Source organism: Callithrix jacchus, chromosome 22, assembly GCF_049354715.1.
Source record: "Callithrix jacchus isolate 240 chromosome 22, calJac240_pri, whole genome shotgun sequence".
Taxonomy (NCBI): domain Eukaryota; kingdom Metazoa; phylum Chordata; class Mammalia; order Primates; family Cebidae; genus Callithrix; species Callithrix jacchus.
This window is the reverse complement of record NC_133523.1, coordinates 9,798,282-9,821,156: the sequence shown is the minus strand read 5'-3', so window position 1 is coordinate 9,821,156 and position 22,875 is coordinate 9,798,282. Positions and strand designations below refer to the sequence as shown.

The 22,875-nt window shown below is 53.4% G+C and overlaps 1 protein-coding gene across 10 annotated transcripts in view; it reads right to left on the bottom strand.

Annotated features, from left to right (window-relative positions):
- Positions 1 to 1,727: 1,727 nt before the first annotated feature.
- The window catches only part of SLC44A2 (solute carrier family 44 member 2 (CTL2 blood group)), a 35,357-nt gene continuing 14,209 nt past the window's right edge, over positions 1,728 to 22,875 (bottom strand). Inside the window, exons 1-23 of one of the 10 annotated variants that reach the window (XM_078360564.1) lie at positions 19,723 to 19,867; positions 19,095 to 19,143; positions 17,146 to 17,219; positions 16,929 to 17,013; positions 16,211 to 16,280; positions 14,773 to 14,857; positions 14,530 to 14,640; positions 14,383 to 14,443; positions 14,169 to 14,292; positions 13,969 to 14,052; positions 13,764 to 13,876; positions 11,115 to 11,246; positions 10,929 to 11,028; positions 10,748 to 10,840; positions 10,491 to 10,575; positions 9,769 to 10,031; positions 9,598 to 9,692; positions 8,648 to 8,751; positions 8,454 to 8,527; positions 8,293 to 8,363; positions 8,073 to 8,161; positions 3,830 to 3,914; positions 1,728 to 3,388 (exon numbers count right to left, since the gene is read on the bottom strand). In XM_078360564.1, coding sequence (XP_078216690.1) covers positions 3,267 to 3,388; positions 3,830 to 3,914; positions 8,073 to 8,161; positions 8,293 to 8,363; positions 8,454 to 8,527; positions 8,648 to 8,751; positions 9,598 to 9,692; positions 9,769 to 10,031; positions 10,491 to 10,575; positions 10,748 to 10,840; positions 10,929 to 11,028; positions 11,115 to 11,246; positions 13,764 to 13,876; positions 13,969 to 14,052; positions 14,169 to 14,292; positions 14,383 to 14,443; positions 14,530 to 14,640; positions 14,773 to 14,857; positions 16,211 to 16,280; positions 16,929 to 17,004 — 2,037 coding nt within the window. In that variant the 5' untranslated portion in view covers positions 17,005 to 17,013; positions 17,146 to 17,219; positions 19,095 to 19,143; positions 19,723 to 19,867 and the 3' untranslated portion in view covers positions 1,728 to 3,266. Of the gene's footprint in view, positions 3,389 to 3,829; positions 3,915 to 8,072; positions 8,162 to 8,292; positions 8,364 to 8,453; positions 8,528 to 8,647; positions 8,752 to 9,597; positions 9,693 to 9,768; positions 10,032 to 10,490; positions 10,576 to 10,747; positions 10,841 to 10,928; positions 11,029 to 11,114; positions 11,247 to 13,763; positions 13,877 to 13,968; positions 14,053 to 14,168; positions 14,293 to 14,382; positions 14,444 to 14,529; positions 14,641 to 14,772; positions 14,858 to 16,210; positions 16,281 to 16,928; positions 17,014 to 17,145; positions 17,220 to 19,094; positions 19,144 to 19,722; positions 19,868 to 22,875 lie in introns of those variants that run through there. The other 9 variants (XM_078360566.1, XM_008987258.5, XM_078360563.1 and 6 more) reach the window with 9 other exon arrangements.

Genomic DNA, 22,875 nt, shown 5'->3' with positions numbered 1-22,875 from the left:
TGGGTTCAAATGCCTTCATGGAAACAAACAAAATGCAGGCCAGGTGCATTTTGGCTCATGCTTGTAATCCCAGCACTTTGGGAGGCCGACACAGGTGGATCACATGAGGTCAGGATTTTGAGACCAGCTTGGCCAACAAGGTGAAACCCTATCTCTACGAAAAATACAAAAATTAGCTGGATGTGGTGACTCACACCTGTAATCCCAGCTACTCAGGAGGCTGAGGCACAAGATTCGCTTGAAGCTGGGAGGTTGCAGTGAGCTGAGATCATGCCACTGCACTCCAGCCTGGGCCACAGGGGGAGACTCCGTCTCACAGAAAAAAAAAGAAAAAAAGCCTTTTTTTTTTTTTAGTCGGAGTTTCGCTCTTGTTACCCAGGCTGGAGTGCAATGGCGTGATCTCGGCTCACCGCAACCTCCGCCTCCTGGGTTCAGGCAATTCTCCTGCCTCAGCCTCCCGAGTAGCTGGGACTACAGGCGCACACCATCCATGCCCAGCTAATTTTTGTATTTTTAGTAGAGACGGGGTTTCACCTTGTTGACCAGGATGGTCTCGATCTCTTGACCTCGTGATCCACCCGCCTCGGCCTCCCAAAATGCTGGGATTACAGGCATGAGCCACCACGCCCGGCCCAGAAAAAAGCCTTCTTAGCCCCTTTCCTGTTGGGCAATCTATAGATAGCACTTTGGGAGGCTGAGGCAGGCAGATAACTGGAGCCCAGGAATTTTAGACCAGCATGAGCGATATGGTAAAACCCCATCTCTACAAAAAAATACAAAAATTAGGTGTGGTGGTGTGCACCTGTAGTCCAAGCTACTTGGGAGGCTGAGCTGGGAGGATCACCTGGACCTGGGAAGGTTGAGGCTGCAGTGAGCCCTGACTGCACCACTGCACTCCAGCCTGGGCCACAGAGATCCTGTCTCAAAAAAAAAAAAAAAAAAAAAAAAAAGCCTGGGGGTGGTGGCTCACAACTTTAATCCCAGCACTTTGGGGGGCCCAGGTGAGTGGATCAACTGAGGTCAGTTCAAGAGCCTGGCCAATATGGCGAAACCCCGTCTCTACAGTAAAAATACAAATATCAGCCAAATGTGGGGGTGTGCACCTGTATTCCCAGCTACTCTGGAGGCTGAGGCAGGAGAATCACTTGAACCCAGGAGGTTGAGGTTGCAGTGTGCCAAGATTGCACTACTACACTCCAACCTGGCTGACAGGACAAGACTGTCTCAAAAAAAAAGTGGCTGTTGAAGAAAAATTCCCTGAGAGGGGAGGGTGGAGAGTTAAAATCTTGGGGCAGATCACCTGGAGGAGACTGACACAGGCAGCTGGCACCAGGGGGCAGCAGCGAGCCTATGGGCAGTAGGGTCCATCCCACCGGCCATCCCTTCACAGATCCAAAGTATCTGGTGAGCACGGTGACTGCAGGACCTCAGGTGCCTGGGCCCTGGGAGAGAGCAGGCCTGGGGGAGGGGTGTCCAGGACGGGTGTTGGGGAGGTGGACAGGCTGCTTGTGCCTTCTGGAGTCCGGGGATTAGGGCCTAATCAGGGGAAATCTGAGCTGCCTGAAGGTTGGAATTCAGGCAGAGCTGCCAGCAGCCAGTGGGTTTCCTGCCCCCTCCTTCCTTTTGAGAGAATTGCCCCAGCTCAGAGAATTCGAGAGCCTTGGAAGCTGGGGTCCCCCCCACCAGCCGCCCACGGGCTCACTGCCCCCACAGACACACCAGGCCTGGACCTGTAAAATAGGCACTTTATTAGTGGGCGGAATGCAGTTACACGCAGGGCTGTGCAGACGCAGTGGGGCAGGGCTGGCGCAGGTACAGGAACCGGGAGACACCCCCCTTTCTCCTGGGGCGGGGTTCTCCCTCTCCAGGATCCTGGGACAGTGCTGCTGGGCAGAGATGTTAACTCTGAGGGGGCCTTGGAATATGGCAAAGGGGCCACTGGGAAGCCAGGCGCCCCAAGTTCAACAAGTTTGGCAAAAGGATCATCAAGTGAGGTGCGTGGGCAGAGGAGCCCGGTTTGCCCCGGGCATCTGCCCTCCACCTCTCCCCCTGAAATCATCCCTTGGGTGGGTTCAGTTTCTTTCCTCTCTTACAAAGAGAGCTGTGTCAGTAACTGGCAGAGGAAGTCGGGAAATTCAGCCTAACTCCCTCCAGCCAAGCAGGTTTCCATTAAACAGCTATTAGCGATCTCCTCTCCAGCCCGCTCCCCACTGCCAACCACCTCTGTAAAAACCTCCCTCCCTCTCCCTCCTTCCCAGCCAGGAGACACCCCCACCTGGGCACACACACTCCCACCCCAGCCACTCCCAGCTAGGAGGGAGCAAAAGAAAGGCACTCCTTGGCGGCCCCATCTCAGCTGTTGAGACAGATGGAAAAAAAAAAAGCTAATAGACCCTTTAATGCACATCCAGGTTAAAAAATAATAATAATAAAGAAATGCTTCTGGTGGCTCTTCCGCCACCTGTTCAGGTGTGGAGAAGGGGCTCAGTCCTGGCTGGAGCAGGCAGGAATAAACGTGGGTGTTCACTGTGGCCAGCAGCTCCCTCGGACACAAACACTGTCCTTCCTGGGGTCTGGCCCGTTGTCATGTAAGCGGGAACCGGAAGCACGAGGGAGCTTGCGGCGGTCGGACGACATCCTGGACATCAAGAGGCCCCACTGGATTTGAACCGTTTCTCGCAGTCTTGCGGGGCAGCTGTGAAAACTCCAAGCGCCCCTTGGCATAAGGAGATGCCCCAGACTCTCCACGTCCAGAAACTGGTGGGATCTGGCTCATGGGGATGGGCAGAGCGGCAGTGATAGGACTTTGGGTGAGTCCAGGGGGTCGGGGGAACAGACCCCGCTACTGAGCACCCTGTGGCATGAGGCTCCTTGAGAATTGGGGAGCACGGGGCCTTCAGGACTCCGCTACCTTCTTGTTGGTCTTGTTCAAGAGTTTCTTGAGGGTGGAAGACATGAAGTAAGGCCTCTCGGCCGAGCCATCATTCCTCTCCAGGTCCTCCACTGTGGAGAGAGGTCCCAAGAGCAGGAGGCATGAGTGGAGCTCACTGGCAGGGGTCACCGGGGACAGGGAGGGTGGACGAGGGTCACAGAGAAGCCTCAGAGGGTTAGAAAGCAGACACACTGGGACCAGAGAGGGGTGGACTGTGATGGGCTCTGAGGGACACACAAGATCCCCACACTCCCAGGCCAGGAAGCCCCCCCGCTTCATGCACCCCCAATCTACACGGAGGAAACCTGGCCCCCACGCCAGCCTCCCTCACTGTCTACTCCTCATCTTCTGCCCGCTTCCCCTCCTCCGCACTCCCCTTCAACAGGATGTCTCTCAGCTCGGGCGACATGAAGTAGGGTCGCTCCTGAGAGCCGTCATTCCTTTCCAGGTCCTCACCTGGGCTCCCCCCGGGAACCGGCAGGGGGAAAATGGGGTGGTCAGGAAGGGAGGGAAAGAGAGAGGCAGGGAAGAACAGGGAAGCCAGCAGGCATGGAGGAGAGGAAGAGAGAAGAAAAAACAAAACAAAACAAAAACAGATGGAGAGACTAGAGTTAGTGGCAGCCACATATCCACCCCCCCATCAAAGCCAGAAACTGCGAAGCGAGGGCTTGAGGCCAGTGTCTGGGCTGCAGCCTGAGTCAGTGGACAGGCGGTCAAAGCTGCTTCTAAGCGCAAAAGGAAACTCAGAAGACGGGCTGGGGACCCGGGATGAGGGACAGCCAAGCCCCGGGGAAGCTGGGGGCAGGCAATCATGTTGCCCTGTTGGAGGGGGATGTGATGCCCAGTGGAAGGGAGGGTTTCGGGGCCCCGCAAGATTTGGGGTGAGGGGTCACTCACAGAAGCAGAGGAACAGCGTGTCCACACACATGCCATAGACACTGAAGAAACCATGTGCAATCAGGTAGGAGCCGATGATCACCGTCTGGGCGATGAGAAACAAGCTGTTCTTGCTCGGTGTCCTTCCCAGAGCAACCCCCACCCACTGTGTCCCTCCCACGCTGGGATCATGTCCTTCTTCTGCTGAGAAACCCTCTTTGTAATAAGGACATCTTTCTTTTTTTTTTTTTTTGAGACGGAGTTTCGCTCTTGTTAGCCAGGCTGGAGAGCAATGGCGCGATCTTGGCTCATCGCAACCTCCGCCTCCTGGGTTCAGGCAATTCTCCTGCCTCAGCCTCCTAAGTAGCTGGGATTACAGGCATGCACCACCATGCCCAGCTAATTTTTTGTATTTTTAGCAGAGATGGGGTTTCACCATGTTGACCAGGATGGTCTTGATCTCTTGACCTCATGTGTTCCACCCGCCTCAGCCTCCCAAAGTGCTGGGATTACAGGCTTGAGCCACCACGCCTGGCCAATTGGAATAATGACATCTTAACCCCTCACCCCTGCCGGCCAGGCCCCACCATCCACACAGCCCTCTTCTCTCCCTCTCTCTTTCTCTTCTTTTTTTGAGACGGAGTCTCACTCTGTCACCCAGTCTCCCTCTGTCGTACAGTTGGGAGTGCAATGGCGCGATCTCGGCTCACTGTAACCTCCGCCCCCTGGGTTTAAGTAATTCTCCTGCCTCAGCCTCCCAAATAGCTGGGATTACAGGCATGCACCACCACACCCAGCTAATTTTTGTATTTTTAGTAGAGACAGGGTTTCACCACGTTGGCCAGGCTGGTCTTGAACTCCTGATATCAGGTGATCTGCCCACCTTGGCCTCCCAAAATGCTGGGATTATAGGCATGAGCCACCACACTCAGTCTGATTTTTTTTTTTTTTGTATTTTTAGTAGAGATGGTGTTTCACCACATTGACTAGGCTGGTCTCAAACTCCTGACCTAAGGTGATCCACCTGCCTCGGCCTCCCACAGTGCTGTGATTACAGGTTTGGGCCACTCTCCCCTGCCTATTTTTTTTTTTTTTTTTGAGACGGAGTTTCACTCTTGTTACCCAGGCTGGAGTGCAATGGCGCGATCTCGGCTCACCACAACCTCTGCCTCCTGGGTTCATGCAATTCTCCTGCCTCAGCCTCCCGAGTAGCTGGGACTACAGACACATGCCACCAGGCCCAGCTAATTTTTGTGTTTTTAGTACAGACAGGGTTTCACCATGTTGACCAGGATGGTCTTGATCTCTTGACCTCGTGATCCACCCACCTCGGCCTCCCAAAGTGCTGAGCCACCACACCTGGCCGCCTTTTTTTTTTTTTGAGACAGGGTGTCACTCTGTAGCCCAGGCTGGAGTGCACTGGTGCGATCTCAGCTCACGGCAACCTCTGCCTTCTAGTCTCAAGTGATCCTCCTTCCTCAGCCTCTGGAATAGCTTGGGTTACAGCTGTGTACCACCATGCCCAGCCAACCTCTGTATTTCCCCCTCCCCGCACCCCAGAGACGGAGTCTTGCTCTGTCGCCCAGGCTAGAGTGCACTGGCTCAATCTTGGCTCACTAAAACCTCTGCCTCCTGGGTTCAAGCAATTCTCCTGCCTCAGCCTCCTGAGTAGCTGGGATTACAGGCAGGCACCATCATGCCAGCCAGGTTGATCTCAAACTCCCGACCTCATGATCCACCCACCTCAGCCTCCCAAAGTGCTGGGATTACAGTCTCGAGCCACTGCACCCAGCCAACCTCTGTATTTTTTGTAGAGATGGGTTTTTGACATGTTGCCCATTACCCAGGCTGGTCTCAAACTCCTGGGCTTAAGGGATTTGCCTAACTTGGCCTCCCAAAGTGCTGGGACTACAGGCATGAGCCACTGCGCCCGGTTCTCTGTTGTTTAAAGTAAAAATTTTAAGAAATAAAGCCATGGCCGGGCGTGGTGGCTCAAGCCTGTAATCCCAGCACTTTGGGAGGCCAAGGCAGGTCGATCACGAGGTCAAGAGATTGAGACCATCCTGGTCAACGTGGTGAAACCCCGTCTCTACTAAAAATACAAAAAATTAGCTGGGCATGGTGGCGCGTGCCTGTAATCCCAGCTACTCAGGAGGCTGAGGCAGGAGAACTGCCTGAACCCATGAGGCAGAGGTTGTGGTGAGCCGAGATCGCGCCATTGCACTCCAGCCTGGGTAACAAGAACAAAACTCCGTCTCAAAAAAACAAAAAACAAACAAACAAACAAAAAACAGAAAAAATTCAGAATTAGCCGGGCATGGCTGTAATCCCAGTTACTCGGAAAGCTGAGGAAGAATTGCCTGAATCCAGGAGGTGGAGGTTGCAGTAAACCAAGATGAAGCCATTACATTCCAGCCTGGGCAAGAGTGAAACTCCATCTCAAAATAAAAAGAACTAGCAAACAGAGGAACTAAGATAAGAAACTAGGTCACTGGGCTTCAAGACCTTTACTGAGATACAATACTGCCCTTGCAATGAAGGCTCATTCCCTCCACAGCCTCATTACCTCTATTACCCAGGCTGGAGTGCAGTGGCGTGATCTTGGCTCACTGCAACCTCTGCCTCCTGGGTTCAAGCAATTCTACTGACTCAGCCTCCTGAGTAGCTGGGATTATAGGCACCTGCCACCATGCCTGGCTAATTTTTTGTATTTTTAGTAGAGATGGGGTTTCGCCATGTTGGCCAGGCTGGTCTTGAACTCCTGACCGTAAGTGATCCACATCGGCCTTCCACATCAGCCTTCCAAAGTGCTGGGATTAGAGGCGTGAGCCACCATGCCCAACCAGCCCTTATCTCCACTTGTTTAGTCCCTCCACATGCCCCACTGCTTTCTTTACTGTTCCTGGCACAGTGCCACCCCAGGGCCGCTGTACTTGCCGTTCCCTCTGCCTGGATATTGTCTACAGCTTCAGATCTCAGGTCCAACATCACCAGCACAGTGACACCACCTGGACTCCCACACCTGCCACAGGTCCAAACAGTTCCCTGTGCTATACAGACATACAGACATACTAATGGCATGTCCCAGTTTGCAATCATACATTCATCAATGTCATTATGGAGGAATATCTGTATACCCCCAAACTGTAAGGCCTCAAGAGGAAAGCCCTTCCTCTCAATGCCTGATATGCAATAGGTGCTTGCTAATGTTTGTGGTCTGAGGTCGGGCATGGTGGCTCAAGCCTGCGGGAGGCTAAGGTGGGCGGATCACAGGAGGTCAGGAGTTTCAGACCAGCTGAGACAACACAGTGAAACCCTGTCTCTATTAAATACACAAAAATGAGCCGGGTGTGTTGGTTCACGCCTGTAATCCCAGCACTTTGAGAGGCCAAGGCAAGTGGATCACCTGAGGTCGGGAGTTTGAGACCAGCCTGGCAAACATGGTGAAACCCCGTCTCTACTAAAAATAAAAAAATAAAAAATAGGCCTGGTGAGGTGGCTTATGCCTGTAACTCCAGCACTTTGGGAGGCTCAGGCAAGCAGATCACCTGAGGTCGGGAGTTTGAGACCAGCCTGACCAACGTGAAGAAACCCTGTCTCTACTAAAAATACAGAATTAGCCAGGCATGGTGGTGTAGCCTGTAATCCCAGCTACTCAGGAGGCGGAGGCAGGAGAATCACTTGAACCTGGGAGATGGAGGTTGCAGTGAGCCAAGATTGTGCCATTGCACTCCAGCCTGGGCAATAAGAGCAAAACTTCATCTCAAAAAAAAATTAGCCAGGTGTAGCAGCGTCTACCTGTAATCCCAGCTATTCAGGAGGCTGAGGCACAAGAATCGCTTGAACTAGGGAGGTGGAGGTTGCTGTGAGCCAAGATCGCTTCACTCCAGTACAACTTGGGAAACAGAGTGAAACTCTGTCTCAAAATAAATAAATAAAATGAAAATTAAAAAATAAATAAATATACAAAAATAAGCCAGGTGTGGTGGCAGGCACCTGTAATCCCAGCTACTCAGGAGTCAGAAGCTGGAGAATTTGCTTGAACCCGGGGGGGCAGAGGTTGCAGTGAGCTGAGATCTCACCACTGTACTCCAGCCTGGGTGACAGGGCAAGACTTAGTCAAAATCAAACAAACAAAAAGTCTGTAGTCTGAATAAATAATAAATTCCCCACTTCTGACCTCTATCCCCATTTATCTAGTCAAAGAAGACCAGCAAAACATCCCTTTCTTCCCAAAGCCCCATCTCTCCCCAGCGGTCCATACCAGTATAGGAACCCAGTAGTAATTGAGGGGCGGTGCTGTATCCTGCACGATCCTAATGCGGTGAGTGAAGAAGAAGAAAGCCAGGATCCCTGAAACAAGGAGATGAAAGCAAGATGCTGAAGGGTTCTGGGTTTAGAAAACGGCTTCCCAAGATGATACCCATCACGGAAGACGGAAATCAGGCTCCCACACCCCGAGAGGCTAGGTGGGCGATACTCACCCACACTACCCACGATCAGAAGTTTGCCCAGCAGAAAGAGGAAGTCGGTAACTTTGTCCAGGACAGCCACTCTGCAGGGGACAGTGAGGGGCAGGTGTGAATGCTGGCTTCAGGGACCAGGGGAAGAGGTGGGGTGGCAGGAGGAAGATGTCTTCCCTGACCTGATGATGTTTCTCATGAGCAGAAAGAAGGCATTCCTGGCCGAGGTGCAGAAATTGGTGCCGTAGATGGCAATCTGGAGGAGAGGGAGTGAGAGATCAGACTCACTGAGCGGGCATGGTAGTGGCGGGGAGAGGGGGGCGGCTGTCACCCTGCAGGAGCTGCCGGGTTGGTTGGGGGTCTCAGGCTCGCTCACCATGATGTAGGCATTCCTGTTGAGGAATTTGATGAACTTCTCCAGGCACCAGAAGCAGCACTTGAGACAGGTCATGAGGTACTTGGCAAACCTGTTCTCCGCAGCTGGAAAAGAAGGGAAGGGATGTGGAAGTGAGGGGACACCCGGCCTGGCCTGGAAGGGATCCCCTCTTCCCTATCACACACATTTGCCATGGACTCCAGGTCTCCTGAGTCCATGCTGTCAAAGAGACAGGGCCTTGAGCCCAGGATTTCGAGGCTCCAGTGAGTTATGGTGGTGCCACTGTACTCCAGCCTGGGAAACAGAAAGATCCTGTCTCTAAAACAAAGTGCAACCAATCCCAGCCCCACAGCCCTTCTTCTGCCTTTTTTTTTTTTTTTTTTTTTTTTGAAACAGAGTCTCTATCTGTTCCAGGCTAGAGTGCAATGGCACGATCTCGGCTCACTGCAACCTGCACCTCCTGAGTTCGACCAATTCTCCTGCCTCAGCCTCCCAAGTAGCTGGGATTACAGGCATGCGCCACTACGCTCGGCTAAGTTTTGTATTTTCAGTAGAGACGGGGTTTCACCATGTTGGCCAGGCTGGTCTTGAACTCCTGAACTCCGCTTTGGCCTCCCAAAGTGCTGGGATTACAGGCATGAGCACCGCATAAACCCATAAACCAGTTTTATCCCAGCTCTCGAGCGCAAATAGATCTCACTCCCACTCGCTCTAGTGATAACCAGCGGTGGGCCAGGCCTCATGAGCCTGCCTCCCCCGATAGGCTCTCTGGGCTGCTTCTCCATTGCAGGACCCAATCACGTGAACTCCCGAACGACACTGTCACAGACAGAAACGAATGCCTCCCGTATTCTCTTGTCCCCGCCCACCTCCAAGCAAGAACCAGTCCTGGTTTGCTATTTAGCCTCACCCGCCCCCAGGAGCCAATGCCACCCGTGGGTGGGCGGTACCTTTCAGCCGCTGATCCAGGTACTCGAGGATCACTCGGATGATCTGCACAATGGCCAGGATGAGCGCGCCGAAGGCCAGGGAGCCTGTGTGGTACCTGCGGGCCGAAGTGGTGGTCGGTGGCCGGACCAGGCCTCGTCCTCCACCCCATCCTGCCCGCAACACCAGCCCACCTGAGCGCCCGACCAAAGGCAGAGAAGAGCGGGAAGGCCGGCAGGTCGTCTGGCTTGCGCAGGGCCCAGTAGTAGGAGGCGAAGGCCCCGGCCAGCGTGACTTGGCCCAGCGCCAGCACAAAGTTGGCCAACCAGAAGAACATGAAGGCATTGAAGATCTGCAGGCCCAGCAGGGCCCGGTGGTAGCCCGACTCCCCACCGTAGAATGCGAACTGGCAGCGGGCATTGGGGCATAGGCGAGACTCATTGGAGGAGGGGAAGGTCTGTGGGAGAGAAGGGAGAACGGAGTCCAAAAAGAGGCGCCAGGAGTTCAAGTGGGCTCTGAGCATCAGATGTGGGGCCAGGGAAACTAGGACCGGAGACATGGGGATGAGAGTTGAGTGAAGGAATTAAGGGTTCCGAATACGGGCTTGTGCAAAAAAAGGGATTCTAGAAACAAGAAGTGGCCATCAGCAGGGTCAAGAAGAAGGCATGGAGACAGGAAATGAAGTGGGGAAAATGAGTGATGTAGCACCTGGGGTGAAGGCCAGGTCAAGCTGGAGAAGTCAGCCTGTCCCGGGAGGTTGTTTAATCCTCCCCACTCCCTCCGCCACACACACCCAGCACAGGGCATGCAACAGGGACAGTTGCTTGCTGAATAATCTCCAAGTGGACATGAGAGGTTTCAAATCACCTGGGGCCTGCTGAGGCAATGCCCGCCCTCCCCACCCCGGGACGCCCACCTCTGGATTGCAGGTTTTTGCAGTAAGTGGGCAGGGGCCATCATCAAAGATCTTATAGACCGCTTCGTTGGAAGTGGACAGGAAGCTGGAGGCTCGTTAAGGAAGTGGAGGTCTAGGACTGGGGACCCCAGGGACTTGTGGGAAAGAATCCATCCTCCCACCAGTTTCCAGCCCTGTTCCTAAGCTGCAGGTTACTTCTGGGCAAAGTTGGTCTTGGCCATCCCTGGGGTCAGAGATTGGTGTCTGGGGGTGGATACACAGCAGTGCTGGCCCAGTAGGCGATACAGAGGCACAGCAGGAAGAAGGTGACCAGTGGGTAGAGCATGGAGCACATGACGTATCCCACAGCCCTAGGGAGGAACAGAGACACAGGCATCAGGGCAAAAGACACGACTCTAGGGATAGGTCCGTCCTGGCCCCTGACGCCCCGGCCCCTACCTGCTGGCTTCTTTGATGAGTGCAATGGCGATGAGAATTCTCTTCCGGAGAAAGATGAGCAGTAAGATGATGATGACTTCGAGGATACTCAGAATGATCACTGCAAAGGGCAAAGGCTGAGCTGCCTGGGCTCCCCACTCCCTCCAAGGCCTCATGTAGGGGCAGGATTGGGAGACTGGGACTCACTAAAGGCCAACCAGGTCTGCCGTAAATGCAGGTACACCCGGAAATCCGTCTGAAAGCCAAGGTCCACCAGGGAGACATCAGAGCCAGCCTCACCACGCAGTCGGGAATACTCCATGTAGCAGTGAAATATGCCTGCATGGGGAACCACAAGCTCAGTCCACCAGTGCCTCCTGTGACTTTGTAAAGCAGCTACAACTGCCCCCATTTAACAGAAGCAAACACTGGCCAGGCGTGAAGGCTCACACCTTAAACCCAGCACTTTGGGAGGCCGAGGGGGGCAGATCACCTGAGGTCAGGAGTTGGAGACCAGCCTGGCCAACACAGTGAAACCCCGTCTCAACTAAAAATATAAAACGTTAGCCAGGCATGGTGGTGGGTGTCTGCAGTACCAGTTACTTGAGAGGCTAAGGCAGGTGAATTGCTTGAACCCAGGAGGTGGAGATTGCAGTGAGCTGAGATCGCACCATTGCACTGTAGCCTGGCCAACAGAGCAAGACTCTGTCTCAAAACAAAACAAAACAAAACACCAGAAGCAAACATTGAGGCTGAGAGGCTGCCTTTTTTTTTAGATGGAGTTTTGCTCTTGTTGCCCAGTCTGGAGTGCAATGGCATGATCTCAGCTCATCGAAACCTCCGTGATTCTCCTGCCTCAGCCTCCCCAGTAGCTGGGATTAGAGGCAAGTGCCATCATGCCCAGCTGATATTGTATTTTTAGTAGAGACAGGGTTTCTCCATGTTGGTCAGGCTGGTCTCGAACTCCTGACTCAGGTGATCCGCCTGCCTGGACCTCCCAAAATGCTGGGATTACAGGCATGAGCCAGTGCACCCGGCAGAGGCGGCCTTTTCTTGCGCCTGCCTCAGGGACTTTACACTTGCAGTTCCCACTGCCAGGCACCTTCTCTCCCCGTGGCTGGATCCCACACATCCTTAGGTCTCTGCTCAGGAGACTTTCCAGAACCCTTTCCCCCTACTTGGAATCATAATCATGCTGCCATGCTCTAACTTCTCTCTCTCCTTTTTTTTTTTTGAGGCATCTCACTCTGTCACCCAGGCTGGAGTCAATGGCATGATCTTGGCTCACTGTAACCTCCTCCACCTCCCAGGTTCAAGAGAGTCTCCCTGACTCAGCCTCCAGAATAGCTGGGATTACAGGTGCCCACTACAATGCCCGACTAAGTTTTGTATTTTTTAGTAGAGACAGGGTTTTGCCATGTTGGCCAGGCTGGTCTCGAACTCCTGACCTCAGGTGATTTGCCCACCTCGGCCTCCCAAAGTGTTGGGATTATAGGCGTGAGCCACTGAACCTCGCTGAGTCATTTTTTTTCCACCTTCGCTCCCCTCCACTTTTTTTCTTTTTTTTTCTTTTTAAAGACAATGTCTTTCTCTGCTGCCCAGGCTGGAGTGCAGTGGCAGGATCACAGCTTACCACAGCCTCAAACTCCCAGGCTCAGGCAATCCTCCCATGTGAGCCTCCCCAGTAGCTGGGACTATAGGCTTATACCACTACACCCAGCTAATGTTTACATTTTTGGTAAAGATGCGGTCTCATTATGTTGCCCAGGCTCACCCAAAACTCTTGGGCCTCCCAAAGTACTGGGAGATTACAGGCATGAGCTACTGTGCCTGACCCAAGTAGCTTTCTCGAGAATGCCTTTTGCTGTTGATAAAGTACAGACCTAGACCCTGGATTGGAGGGCAGTGGTGAGCCTGGCTGAACCCAGCCCCCACTGAAGGATGCTGAGGCTGCTACCACAGGAACCTGCTCTCGGCCTGTAACCCCAGCACTTTCAGAGGCCAAGGTGAGAGGCTCACTTGAGGTCAGGAGTTTAAGACCAGCCTGGCCAACATAGTGAAACGCTGTCTCTACTAAAATACAAAAATTTGGCTGGGCATGGTAGCTCATGCCTGTTATCCCAGCACTTTGGGAAGCCGAGGTGGGCAGATCACCTGAGGTTAGGAGATCTAGACCAGCTTGGCCAACATGGTAAAACCCCATCTCTACTAAAAATACAAAAATTAGCCAGTTGAGGTGGTGCACGCCTGTAATCTCAGTTACTGGGGAGGCTGAGGCAGGAGAATCGCTTGAACCCGGGAGGTGGAGGTTGCAGTGAGCTGAGATCAACCACTGCACTCCAGCCTGGACGACAGAGCAAGACTTTGTCTTTAAAAAAAAAAACCCAGAGCCAGGCTCGGTGACTCATGCCTGTAATCCAGCACTTTGGGAGGCCGAGGTGGGTGGATCACCTGAGACTGGGAGTTCAAGATCAGCCTGACCAACATGGAGAAACCCCATCTCTACCAAAAATACAAAATTAGCCGGGTGTGGTGACCCATGCCTGTAACCCCAGCTACTCGGGAGGCTGAGGCAGGAGAATCGTTTGAACCCGGGAGGGGGAGGTTGTAGTGAGCCGAGATCGTGCCATTGCACTCCAGCCCGGGCAACAAAATGAAACAAAAGAAAACAAACAAACAAAAAAGAATCTGGTCTTCTCAACAATACCGAGATGAACATTTTCACAAATACGTCAAGTAAGTGATGAAGAATGTCTGACGGCTTAGGATAAATTTCCTGATGGGCCATTTCCATGGGAAAGGGAAGGGCGGTGTGCAGATTCAGGAAAGAGGTGTCTCGGGGAGGGGGTGACGCACCATAGCCCAGCACCAGAATCACCATGATGATCATCACCCAGACCATAATACCAGCCAGGAAGCGCAGCAGGATGATGAACAGGAGGCTCATCACCATGGCAATGACCAGACCTCTGGGGAAAAGAAAAGGGTCATGAACAGACGCCACCCTCGGCCAGGCATAGAGGGGGCAGCCAGGCGAGAGGCCCCTTCCCCCTAGACTTACATGATAATCCAGTACCAAGACACGGTGTAGTCTTCAAATATGCGCATAGCGAGCTGCCGCGCCTCGAGGACTCCATTGGCTTTCCTGGGAAAGGAGAATGAGGCTCGGATCAGACCCCTTTCCGTTATCGGGCCAACCCAAGGGGATACCTGTCCCACCCAGGAAAGCGCAACCCCAGTGTGGTGCGCCAACATCCTCACTTAGCGCCCTCCACCAGGTCCGTGATGTTTTTCCGGGAGCCATGCCCATCCTCATAGGTCGTCTCATTGCCCACCATCAGGACACCCTTGTGGGCGTGGATGGCAGGGAAGCATCTCCGGGCCACTGCATGGAGCAGAGGATGGGACCAGTCAGGCTAAGCCTCTGCACAGCCTCCCCGTCCCCACCTGAGCCTCCTGGGACCCCCTGACTCACGGGGTTTGCTGGGGATGAGGACAGCGGGGCAGTCACCATCTCGAAGCACCTCAGCGACTCCCTGCCGAGAGATGGAGGGAGGTGAGTCGTCAGGCCAGCACCCTGCCACTACCCATGTCTGGGCTCCTGGGGCAGGCTACAACTCACTTTATTGTTCTTGAAGCCAGGAACACAGAACTGCTTATAGTACTCAAAGTCCCGGGAGCTTCGGGCATTCAGGTACGTGAGGTAGCGGTCAGGACATTTTTCCACACAGATCTGGCAGGGGAGAAGGAAGGGATTGGGTGGGGTTGGGACAGACCACTCAGGAAAGAGGTCCCAGCCCACCTTCACAGGGGGAAAAGGATGGAAAGCAGGGAGAGGAAAAGGGGAACAGTGGGGACAGGTTACCTGGGGAGTAGGACATTGGAATTCCAGCAAAACCAGGGGGCTGGCACACTTCACAATGTTGAAATAAAACAGGAAGGGTTTGTTCCTGGAGTTGGAGAAGGGAGAATAGAAACCGTCAAGACTTCTGAACCACCCAACAGAAAACTTCTTTTTTCCTTTTTATATTTTCTCTCTCTCTCTTTTTTTTTTAGACAGACTCTTGCTTTGTTACCCAGGCTGGAGTGCAGTGGTGAGATGTGGACTCACTGCAACCTCCACCTCCTGGGTTCAAGCGATTCTCCTGCCTCAGCCTCCCGAGTAGTTGGGACCACAGGCACCCGCTACCACACCCAGCTAATTTTTTTTTTTTTTTTTTTTTGAGACGGAGTTTCGCTCTTGTTACCCAGGCTGGAGTACAATGGCACGATCTCAGTTCACTGCAACCTCCGCCTCCTGGGTTCAGGCAATTCTCCTGCCTCAGCCCCCTGAGTGGCTGGGATTACAGGCACGTGCCACCATGCCCAGCTAATTTTTCGTATTTTTAGTAGAGACGGGGTTTCACCATGTTGACCAGGATGGTCTTGATCTCTTGACCTTGTGATCCACCAGCCTCGGCCTCCCAAAGTGCTGGGATTACAGGCCTGAGCCACAGCGCCTGGCCATTAATTTTTATATTTTTAGTAGAGACAGGGTTTCGCCATGTTGGGCAGACTGGTCTTGAACTCCTGCCCTCAGGTGATCCTCCCGCCTTGGCCTCCTAAACTGTTGGGATTACAGGAGTGAGTCACTGGACCTGGCCTCTTTGTTGTTGTTTTTGGAGACACAGTCTTTCTCTGTGGCCCAGGATGGAGAGCAGTGGCACAGTCTTGGCTTGCTGCAGGCTCAACCTCCTGGGCTCAGGTGATCCTCCACCTCCTGAGCAGCTGGCATGACAGGCATGCACAACCACACCTGGCTAAGTTTTTGTAGTGACAGTGCTCGAACCCAGGTGGCAGAGGTTGCAGTGAGCCAAGATCATACCATTGCACTCCAATCTGGGTGAAAGAGAGAGACTCTCTCTCTCTCTCTCTCTCAAAAAAAAAATAGATACTTTCTATAGCGCCAGGCAGGGTGGCTCAGGCCTGTCTTATGCCAGCACTTTGGAAGGCCCAGGTGGGAAGATCACTTGAGCCCAATTCCAGGCTATAGTGAACTACGCTCCTGCTACCGGCTGACAGTGAGACACCGCCTCAAAGTAGTAACAGTAAAACTGCAGCAGCGGGAACTCCATGGCAGGTGCCATTCTCAGCTCTAAGACGTGCCAGGTACTGGCTCATCTAACCATCAAAATGGACCCCTGAGGGTGGGACTGTCATGATCCTCATGTCTAAAATGAGGATCAGAGAGATTGAGACACCTGCCCTAGGTCACAGAGCCGGGAAGTGACGCCACTCACACCGTACTTGCTCTGCTGTCTCACCTGCTCATCACCACCTGACGTCTGCTCCAGGACCGTCCCCTCTCTGTCTCTCCTGCCCTTAAAATGTGAGCTGCCAAAGAACAGGACACTTAACTACCTCATTTAGAGCTGTGTGTCCCCAAGGCCTAGAACAGTGGCTGAGGCTGGTGACACTTCCGTCAGTACTTGCTTTCTTTTGTTGTTTGTTCTGTCGCCCTGGCTGGAGTGCAGTGGCACCCCCATACCTTACTGCAGCCTTCATCTCCCAGCTCAAGTGATCCTCCCGCCTCAGCCTCCTGGGTAGCTGGGACTAGAGGTGCACCCCACCATGTCCACCTAATTTGTTTGTTTGTTTCTTTTGAGACAGAGTGTCACTCTGTCACCCAGGCTAAAGTGCAATGGCGTGATCTCGGCTCACTGCAACCTCTGCCTCCCAGGTGCCAGTGATTCTCCTGCCTCAGCCTCCCAAGTAGCTGGGATTACAGGCATCTGCCACCACGCCTGGCTAATTTTTGTATTTTTAGTAGAGACAGGGTTTCACCCTGTTGGCCAAGCTGGTCTCAAACTCCTGGCCTCAAGCGATATTCCTGCCTTGGCCTCCCAAAGTGTTGGGATTTTGGGCGTGAGTCACTGCGCCCGGCCCCGTAAACACTTGTTAACTGGACTTAAGGAGATGGGAAACGCCTAGAATCTTCCGCCCACTCCTCCCTAGCCCCACCAGGCCCCAGGGAGGACTCACTCATTTTTAGTGCCCTTCTGCCCACAGAACTCGCCCCGGCTATCCGTGGGGTAGATGACCTTTCGAGGGTCTCCATGAGTCCAGGCTGTGGAAAGATCCAGGGATGCTGAGACACTGCGACTCCTCAGAACCAGCCCTGTTCCCACTGCGGAGGCCGGGGCTGCGTGGCTACCCCTCCTATCCTGGAACCCCAGCTCCCGTCTCATTCTCTACTCACCTATAATGCCCACAGCCACGTAGCCCACAATGGCCAGGAGCAGAAACACACAGCAAATGACATCTGTGCAGCCCCTGGGGAGCAGAGGGGCAGTGTTGAGGGGAGTCTTGGTGCCATGTGCACCACGGGCACACCTGCACTCTGCAAACACCCGCATCCAACACCCGCATCTGTGTGTTATTTGGACACATTTTCCTGAGTCGTCTGAATGCCGTACCAAACGGCACATGCATTTTAATTTTTATTTCATTTCACTTTTATACTGGCTGCTTTTTTTTTTTTTTGAGACGAAGTTTTGCTCTTGTTACCCAGGCTGGAGTACAGTGGCACGATCTCGGCTCACCACAACCTCCGCCTCCCAGATTCAAGTGGTTCTCCTGCCTCAGCCTCCCGAGTAGCTGGGATTATAGGAATGCACCACCACATCCAGCTAATTTTGTACTTTTAGTAGAGGCCAGGTTTCTCCATGTTGGTCAGGCTGTTCTTGAACTCCCGACCTCAGGTGATCCACCCGCCTCGGCCTCCCGAATTGCTGGAATTACAGGCATGAGCCACTGCGTCTGGCTTTTTATTTTTTATTTTATATTTTTGAGAGCAACTCTCGCTCTGTCGCCCAGGCTGGAGTGCAGTGGCACGATCTCAGTTCGCTGCAACCTCTGCCTCCCAGATTCAAGTGATTCTCCTGTTTCAGCCTCCCAAGTAGCTGGGATTACAAGCACCTGCCACCACACTGGGCTAATTTTTATATTTTTAGTAGAGACGGGGTTTCACCATGTTGGCCAGGCTGGTCTTGAACTCCTGGCTTCAAGTGATCCACCTGCCTTGCCCTCCCAAAGTGCTCGGATTACAGGTGTGAGCCACCGTGACTGGCTGCATTTTATTTATTATTATTATTATTATTTTTTTTTTTTGAGACGGAGTTTCGCTCTTGTTACCCAGGCTGGAGTGCAATGGCGCGATCTCGGCTCACTGCAACCTCCGCCTCCTGGGTTCAGGCAATTCTCCTGCCTCAGCCTCCCAAGTAGCTGGGATTACAGGCACGCGCCACTATGACCAGCTAATTTTTTGTATTTTTGGTAGAGACGGGGTTTCACCATGTTGACCAGGATGGTCTCGATCTCTTGACCTCATGATCCACCTGCCTCGGCCTCCCAAAGTGCTGGGATTACAGGCTTGAGCCACCGCACCCAGCCTATTATTATTTTTTTGAGACAGAGTCTCACTCTTGTCATCCAGTCTGGAGTGCAGTGGCGCCACCTCAGCTTACTGCAACTTCTGACTCCCAGGTTCAAGCGATTCTCCTGCCTCAGCCTCCCGTAGCCTCCAAGTAGTCACAGCTACTCTGGAGGCTGAGGCAAGAGACTCGCTTGAACTGGGAGGGGTAGGTTGAGTGAGCTGAGATTGGGCCACTCCAGCCTGGGTAACAGACGGAGACTCCGTCTCAAAAATAAATAAACAAATAAATAAGAGCATGGTAAAAATTAAGTCCAGACTGGGTACGATGACTCACACCTGTGATCCCCAGCACTTCGGGAGGCCAAGGCAGGTGGATCACTTGAGGCCAGGAGATCAAAACCAGTGCTTTGCACTCAGGAGGTCAAGACCAGCATGGGCAACACGACAAAACCTGTCTCTGCTAAAAATACAAAAAGAAAAAAGAAAAAAAATTAGCCAGGCGTGGTGGCTTGTGCCTATAACCCTAGCTACTCGGGAGGCTGAGGTGGGAGCACTGCTTGAACCTGGGAGGTTGAGGTCGCAGCCACTGCACTCCACCCTGGGCAACAGAGCAAGACTCTGTCTGAAAAAAAAAAAAAAAAAAAAAAAGAAGGAAAACAAAAGTTGCAAATATTTGTCACCAGTCTGTTGGAGAACAGATGCGAGCGGGTGTGAAGAGACAGGGATGGGAGTGGTATTATCTGAGAGAACCCCCCAAATCCCAGAGCCCTTACCTGTTGTAAATGGGTCCTTTGAAAGTGGGATCATACTTCTGTGGCGTTCCTGAAAGTGGACAGGATCAAGATGGATGGGGTTGGAAACCGGAACCGAGGCAGCGCTGGGAGAGCACCTCTCCCAAAAGCCCCGGGGGGTGTCTTTGCCTTGGCAAGAATAAAATTCAGGGACCTGTGGAATTTCTGCCCCACCCACCTCCAGGTGACCACACCCAAGCCCCCAGTCCGGGCAGGCCAGGACAGAGGGGGAGGGATCACTAATTGTGAACAAATTCATTAAGTGGCGGCCACCTACTGGGAAGAGGGCTGAAATGGTGGCCACCCCGGAACCAGGTGGAGACGGGGAAGGTCTGATGTGGGATAGGGGGAAGAGGCAGCCGGCACCAGTGCCAGGCAGAGGGGCACAGGGGCAGGTCCTTCGGGTGGGGGAAAGTAAGGAGGGTCGTTTGCGAGGCTCCGGGGGACAAATGGGGTGAAGGGGGCTGGGTGACGGTGGGGGGCTCAAGGCGCAGATTTGTAATTGCGCTCCCCCTCTAGCCCCCTTCCCTGCGCCCCAGCTCTCTTCTTTAGGCCCCCTCCGAGGGGCCGAGGGGTCGGCCCGGGGCTGCAGGCGGGGGTCGCTGCCTACCGTGTTTCCCGTAGTAGTGGGGCCGCTCGTTCCCCATTCTGCAGGCGCCCAGCCCCGGCGGCCGCCTGCGCTCTCTCCCGCGCCCCCTCGGCCCTCCGGAGTCTGGAGGGAGGCACTGACCGCGCGGCTGGCGGCGGCTCCTCCCAGAACAGCGCCAGGCGGGGCGGCCCAAACCGGTCAGGCCGGCCCGAGCTGGACGGCTGCCCAGACGGAGGGACCCGAGAGGGCGCTGGCGGGGCGCAGCTGCTCCCGCCACTCACCGGCCGGCCGGCCCGCCGGATTTAGTCCTCCCCGCCCCCACCGGGGAACCCTGCGGATTCACCCTGGGGCCACCCCGCCACCGGGCGACGCCGCCTAGAACCCCTGGACACCCTCAAAGGGCGCTATTGTGGCTCCGTTTTGCAGGTGTGGAAACTGAGGCACGGGGAGGGAAAATGGCCCACGGCCCAAGCCCAGACAACTAACTGTGGAGTGTTGCGGCTGAAAACTCCTCAAACCAGTGCATGAGTTCTCTGTCTGCTGCTTTTTTTTTTTTTTGAGATTGGATCTCCCTCTGTTGCCCAGGCTGGAGTGCAGTGGTGCAAATCACAGCTCACAGCAGTCAAGCCAGTCTCCTGACTCAGCCTCCCGAGTAGCTGGGACTACAGGTGCTCTACTGCACTCTGCTAATTTTTAATTTTTTTGTAGAGATGGGATCTTGCCATGTTGCCCAAGCTCATCTTTAATTCCCGGACTCATGGGCTCCTCCCACCATGGCCCCTCAAAGTGCTGAGATTACAGGCATGTACTACTGGGCCTGGCCTTAATTTTTTTAATTTTTTTTTTTGAGACGGAGTTTCGCTCTTGTTACCCAGGCTGGAGTGCAATGGCGCGATCTCGGCTCACCGCAACCTCCGCCTCCTGGGTTCAGGCAATTCTCCTGCCTCAGCCTCCTGAGTAGCTGGGATTACAGGCACGCACCACCATGCCCAGCTAATTTTTTGTATTTTTAGTAGAGACGGGGTTTCACCATGTTGACCAGGATGGTCTCGATTGACCTCGTGATCCACCCACCTCAGCCTCCCAAAGTGCTGGGATTACAGGCTTGAGCCACCGCGCCCGGCTGGGCCTGGCCTTAGAACAAGTATTTATTCAGCCCTTACAGGGTGTAGGCCTTGCACTGGGCACTGCATGCAGCGAAGAATGAGAGACCCAATCTCGCTGGTAATCCCAGTGGCTCACACCTGTAATCCAAGCACTTTGGGACGCCGAGGTGGGTGGATCACGAGGCTAAGAGATCGAGACCATCCTGGCCAACATGGTGAAACCCCATCTCTAAAAAAAAAAAAAAAGCGGGGGTTGGGGTGGGGTGGGACCTAATCTCCAGCCTTGTGGAGCCCACATCCTCCTGGGTCACCCTGAATTTAAATGCTCCTTCTGCACCCTCTGGACTAGATGATACTTAACAAAGGCCTTATCTTCCCTGAGCCTTAGTTTCCTCAACTGCAAAATGCGGTTTAAGTATGAAACCAAAAGTGACCTCAAAGAGCAGACACAGGCTGGGCATGGGGGCTCACACCTGTAATCCCTGCACTCTGGGAGGCTGACGTGCGCAGATCACCAGTGATCGGGAGTTCGAGACCAGCCTGACCAACATGATGAAACCTCATCACTACTAAAAATACAGAAATTAGGCAGTGTGGTGGCACATGCCTGTAATCCCAGCTACTTGGGAGACTGAGGTTGGAGAATCACTTAAATCTAGGAGATGGTGCCATGCCTGATCTAGTGTTTTTCTTTTTTAAAAAATTTATTGTCTTTTTTTTTTTTTTTTTTGTAATGGAGTCTCACTCTGTCCTCCAGGTTGGAGTGCAGAGAGGTGCAGTGGCTCACACCTGTAATCCCAGCACTTTGGGAGGCTAAGGTGGGCAAATCACCTGTGATCAGGAGTTTGAGACCAGCCTGGCCAACACGGCAAAACCCAGTCTCTAAAAACTAGCCAGGCATGGTGGTGGGCACCTGTAATCCCAGCTACGCTGGAGGCTGAAGTAAGGAGAATTGTTTGAACCTGGCGGGTAGAGGTTGCAGTGAGCCGAGACTGTGCCACTTCACTCCAGCCTGGGTGACAGAGTGAGACTCTGTCTCAAAAAATAAAATAAAATAAAAATAGAGACAGGGTCTCACTGTTACCCAGGATGGTCTCAAACTCCCTGCCTTAAGCAGTCCTCCTACCTTGACCTCCCAAAGTGCTGGGGTTGCAGGCATGAGCCAATGCACCACAACCTGCCCCTACTTGTATATTTGTAGATAATTATAAGTGCAGCCGAATACTTGGTTAACATGGCATTATATAGGTGGCATGGAGGTGTCCTCAGCAGAAATATACATTTAGTGTGGGAGGGGTACACAGACAGCCTGGGGGTTATACAGTCAGTGTGACCATATGCAGTTGGTGTCCAATAATTGTAGCTGCTGCCTTAGACTCTAGGACTCACAGGCAGGGCTCTGGTCACTAACTCAGCTTATCCTTAAGGAAATGCCCTCTCGGCTGGGCAAGGGGGCTCACGCCTGTAATCCCAGCACTTTGGAAGACCGACATGGGTGGATCACAAGGTCAGGAGTTTGAGACCAGCCTGACCAACATGGTGAAACCCGTCTCTGCTAAAAATACAATTAGCTGGGCACAGTGGCGCGCACATGCCTGTAATCCCAGGTACTAGCGGGGGCTGAGGCAGGAGGATCGCTTGAACCTGGAAGGTGGAGGTTGCAGTGAGCCAGGATCACGCCACTACACTCCAGGGAAACAGAGGGAGACTATTTAAAAAAAAAAAAAAAAAAAAAAGGCTGGGCGCAGTGGCTCACGCCTGTAATCCCAGCACTTTGGGAGGCCGAGGCGGGTGGATCAGGAGGTCAAGAGATCGAGACCATCCTGGTCAACAAGGTGAAACCTCATCTCTACTAAAAATACAAAAATTAGCTGGGCATGGTGGTGTGCACCTGTAGTCCCAGCTACTCGGGAGGTTGAGGCAGGAGAATTGCTTGAACCCAGGAGGCGGAGGTTGCGGTGAGCCGAGATAGTGCCATTGCACTCCGGTCTGGGTAACAACAGCAAGACTCCATCTCAAAAAAAAAAAAAAAAAAGCTCCCTCTCCTATTAGCAGCCTCCAGCAGAGG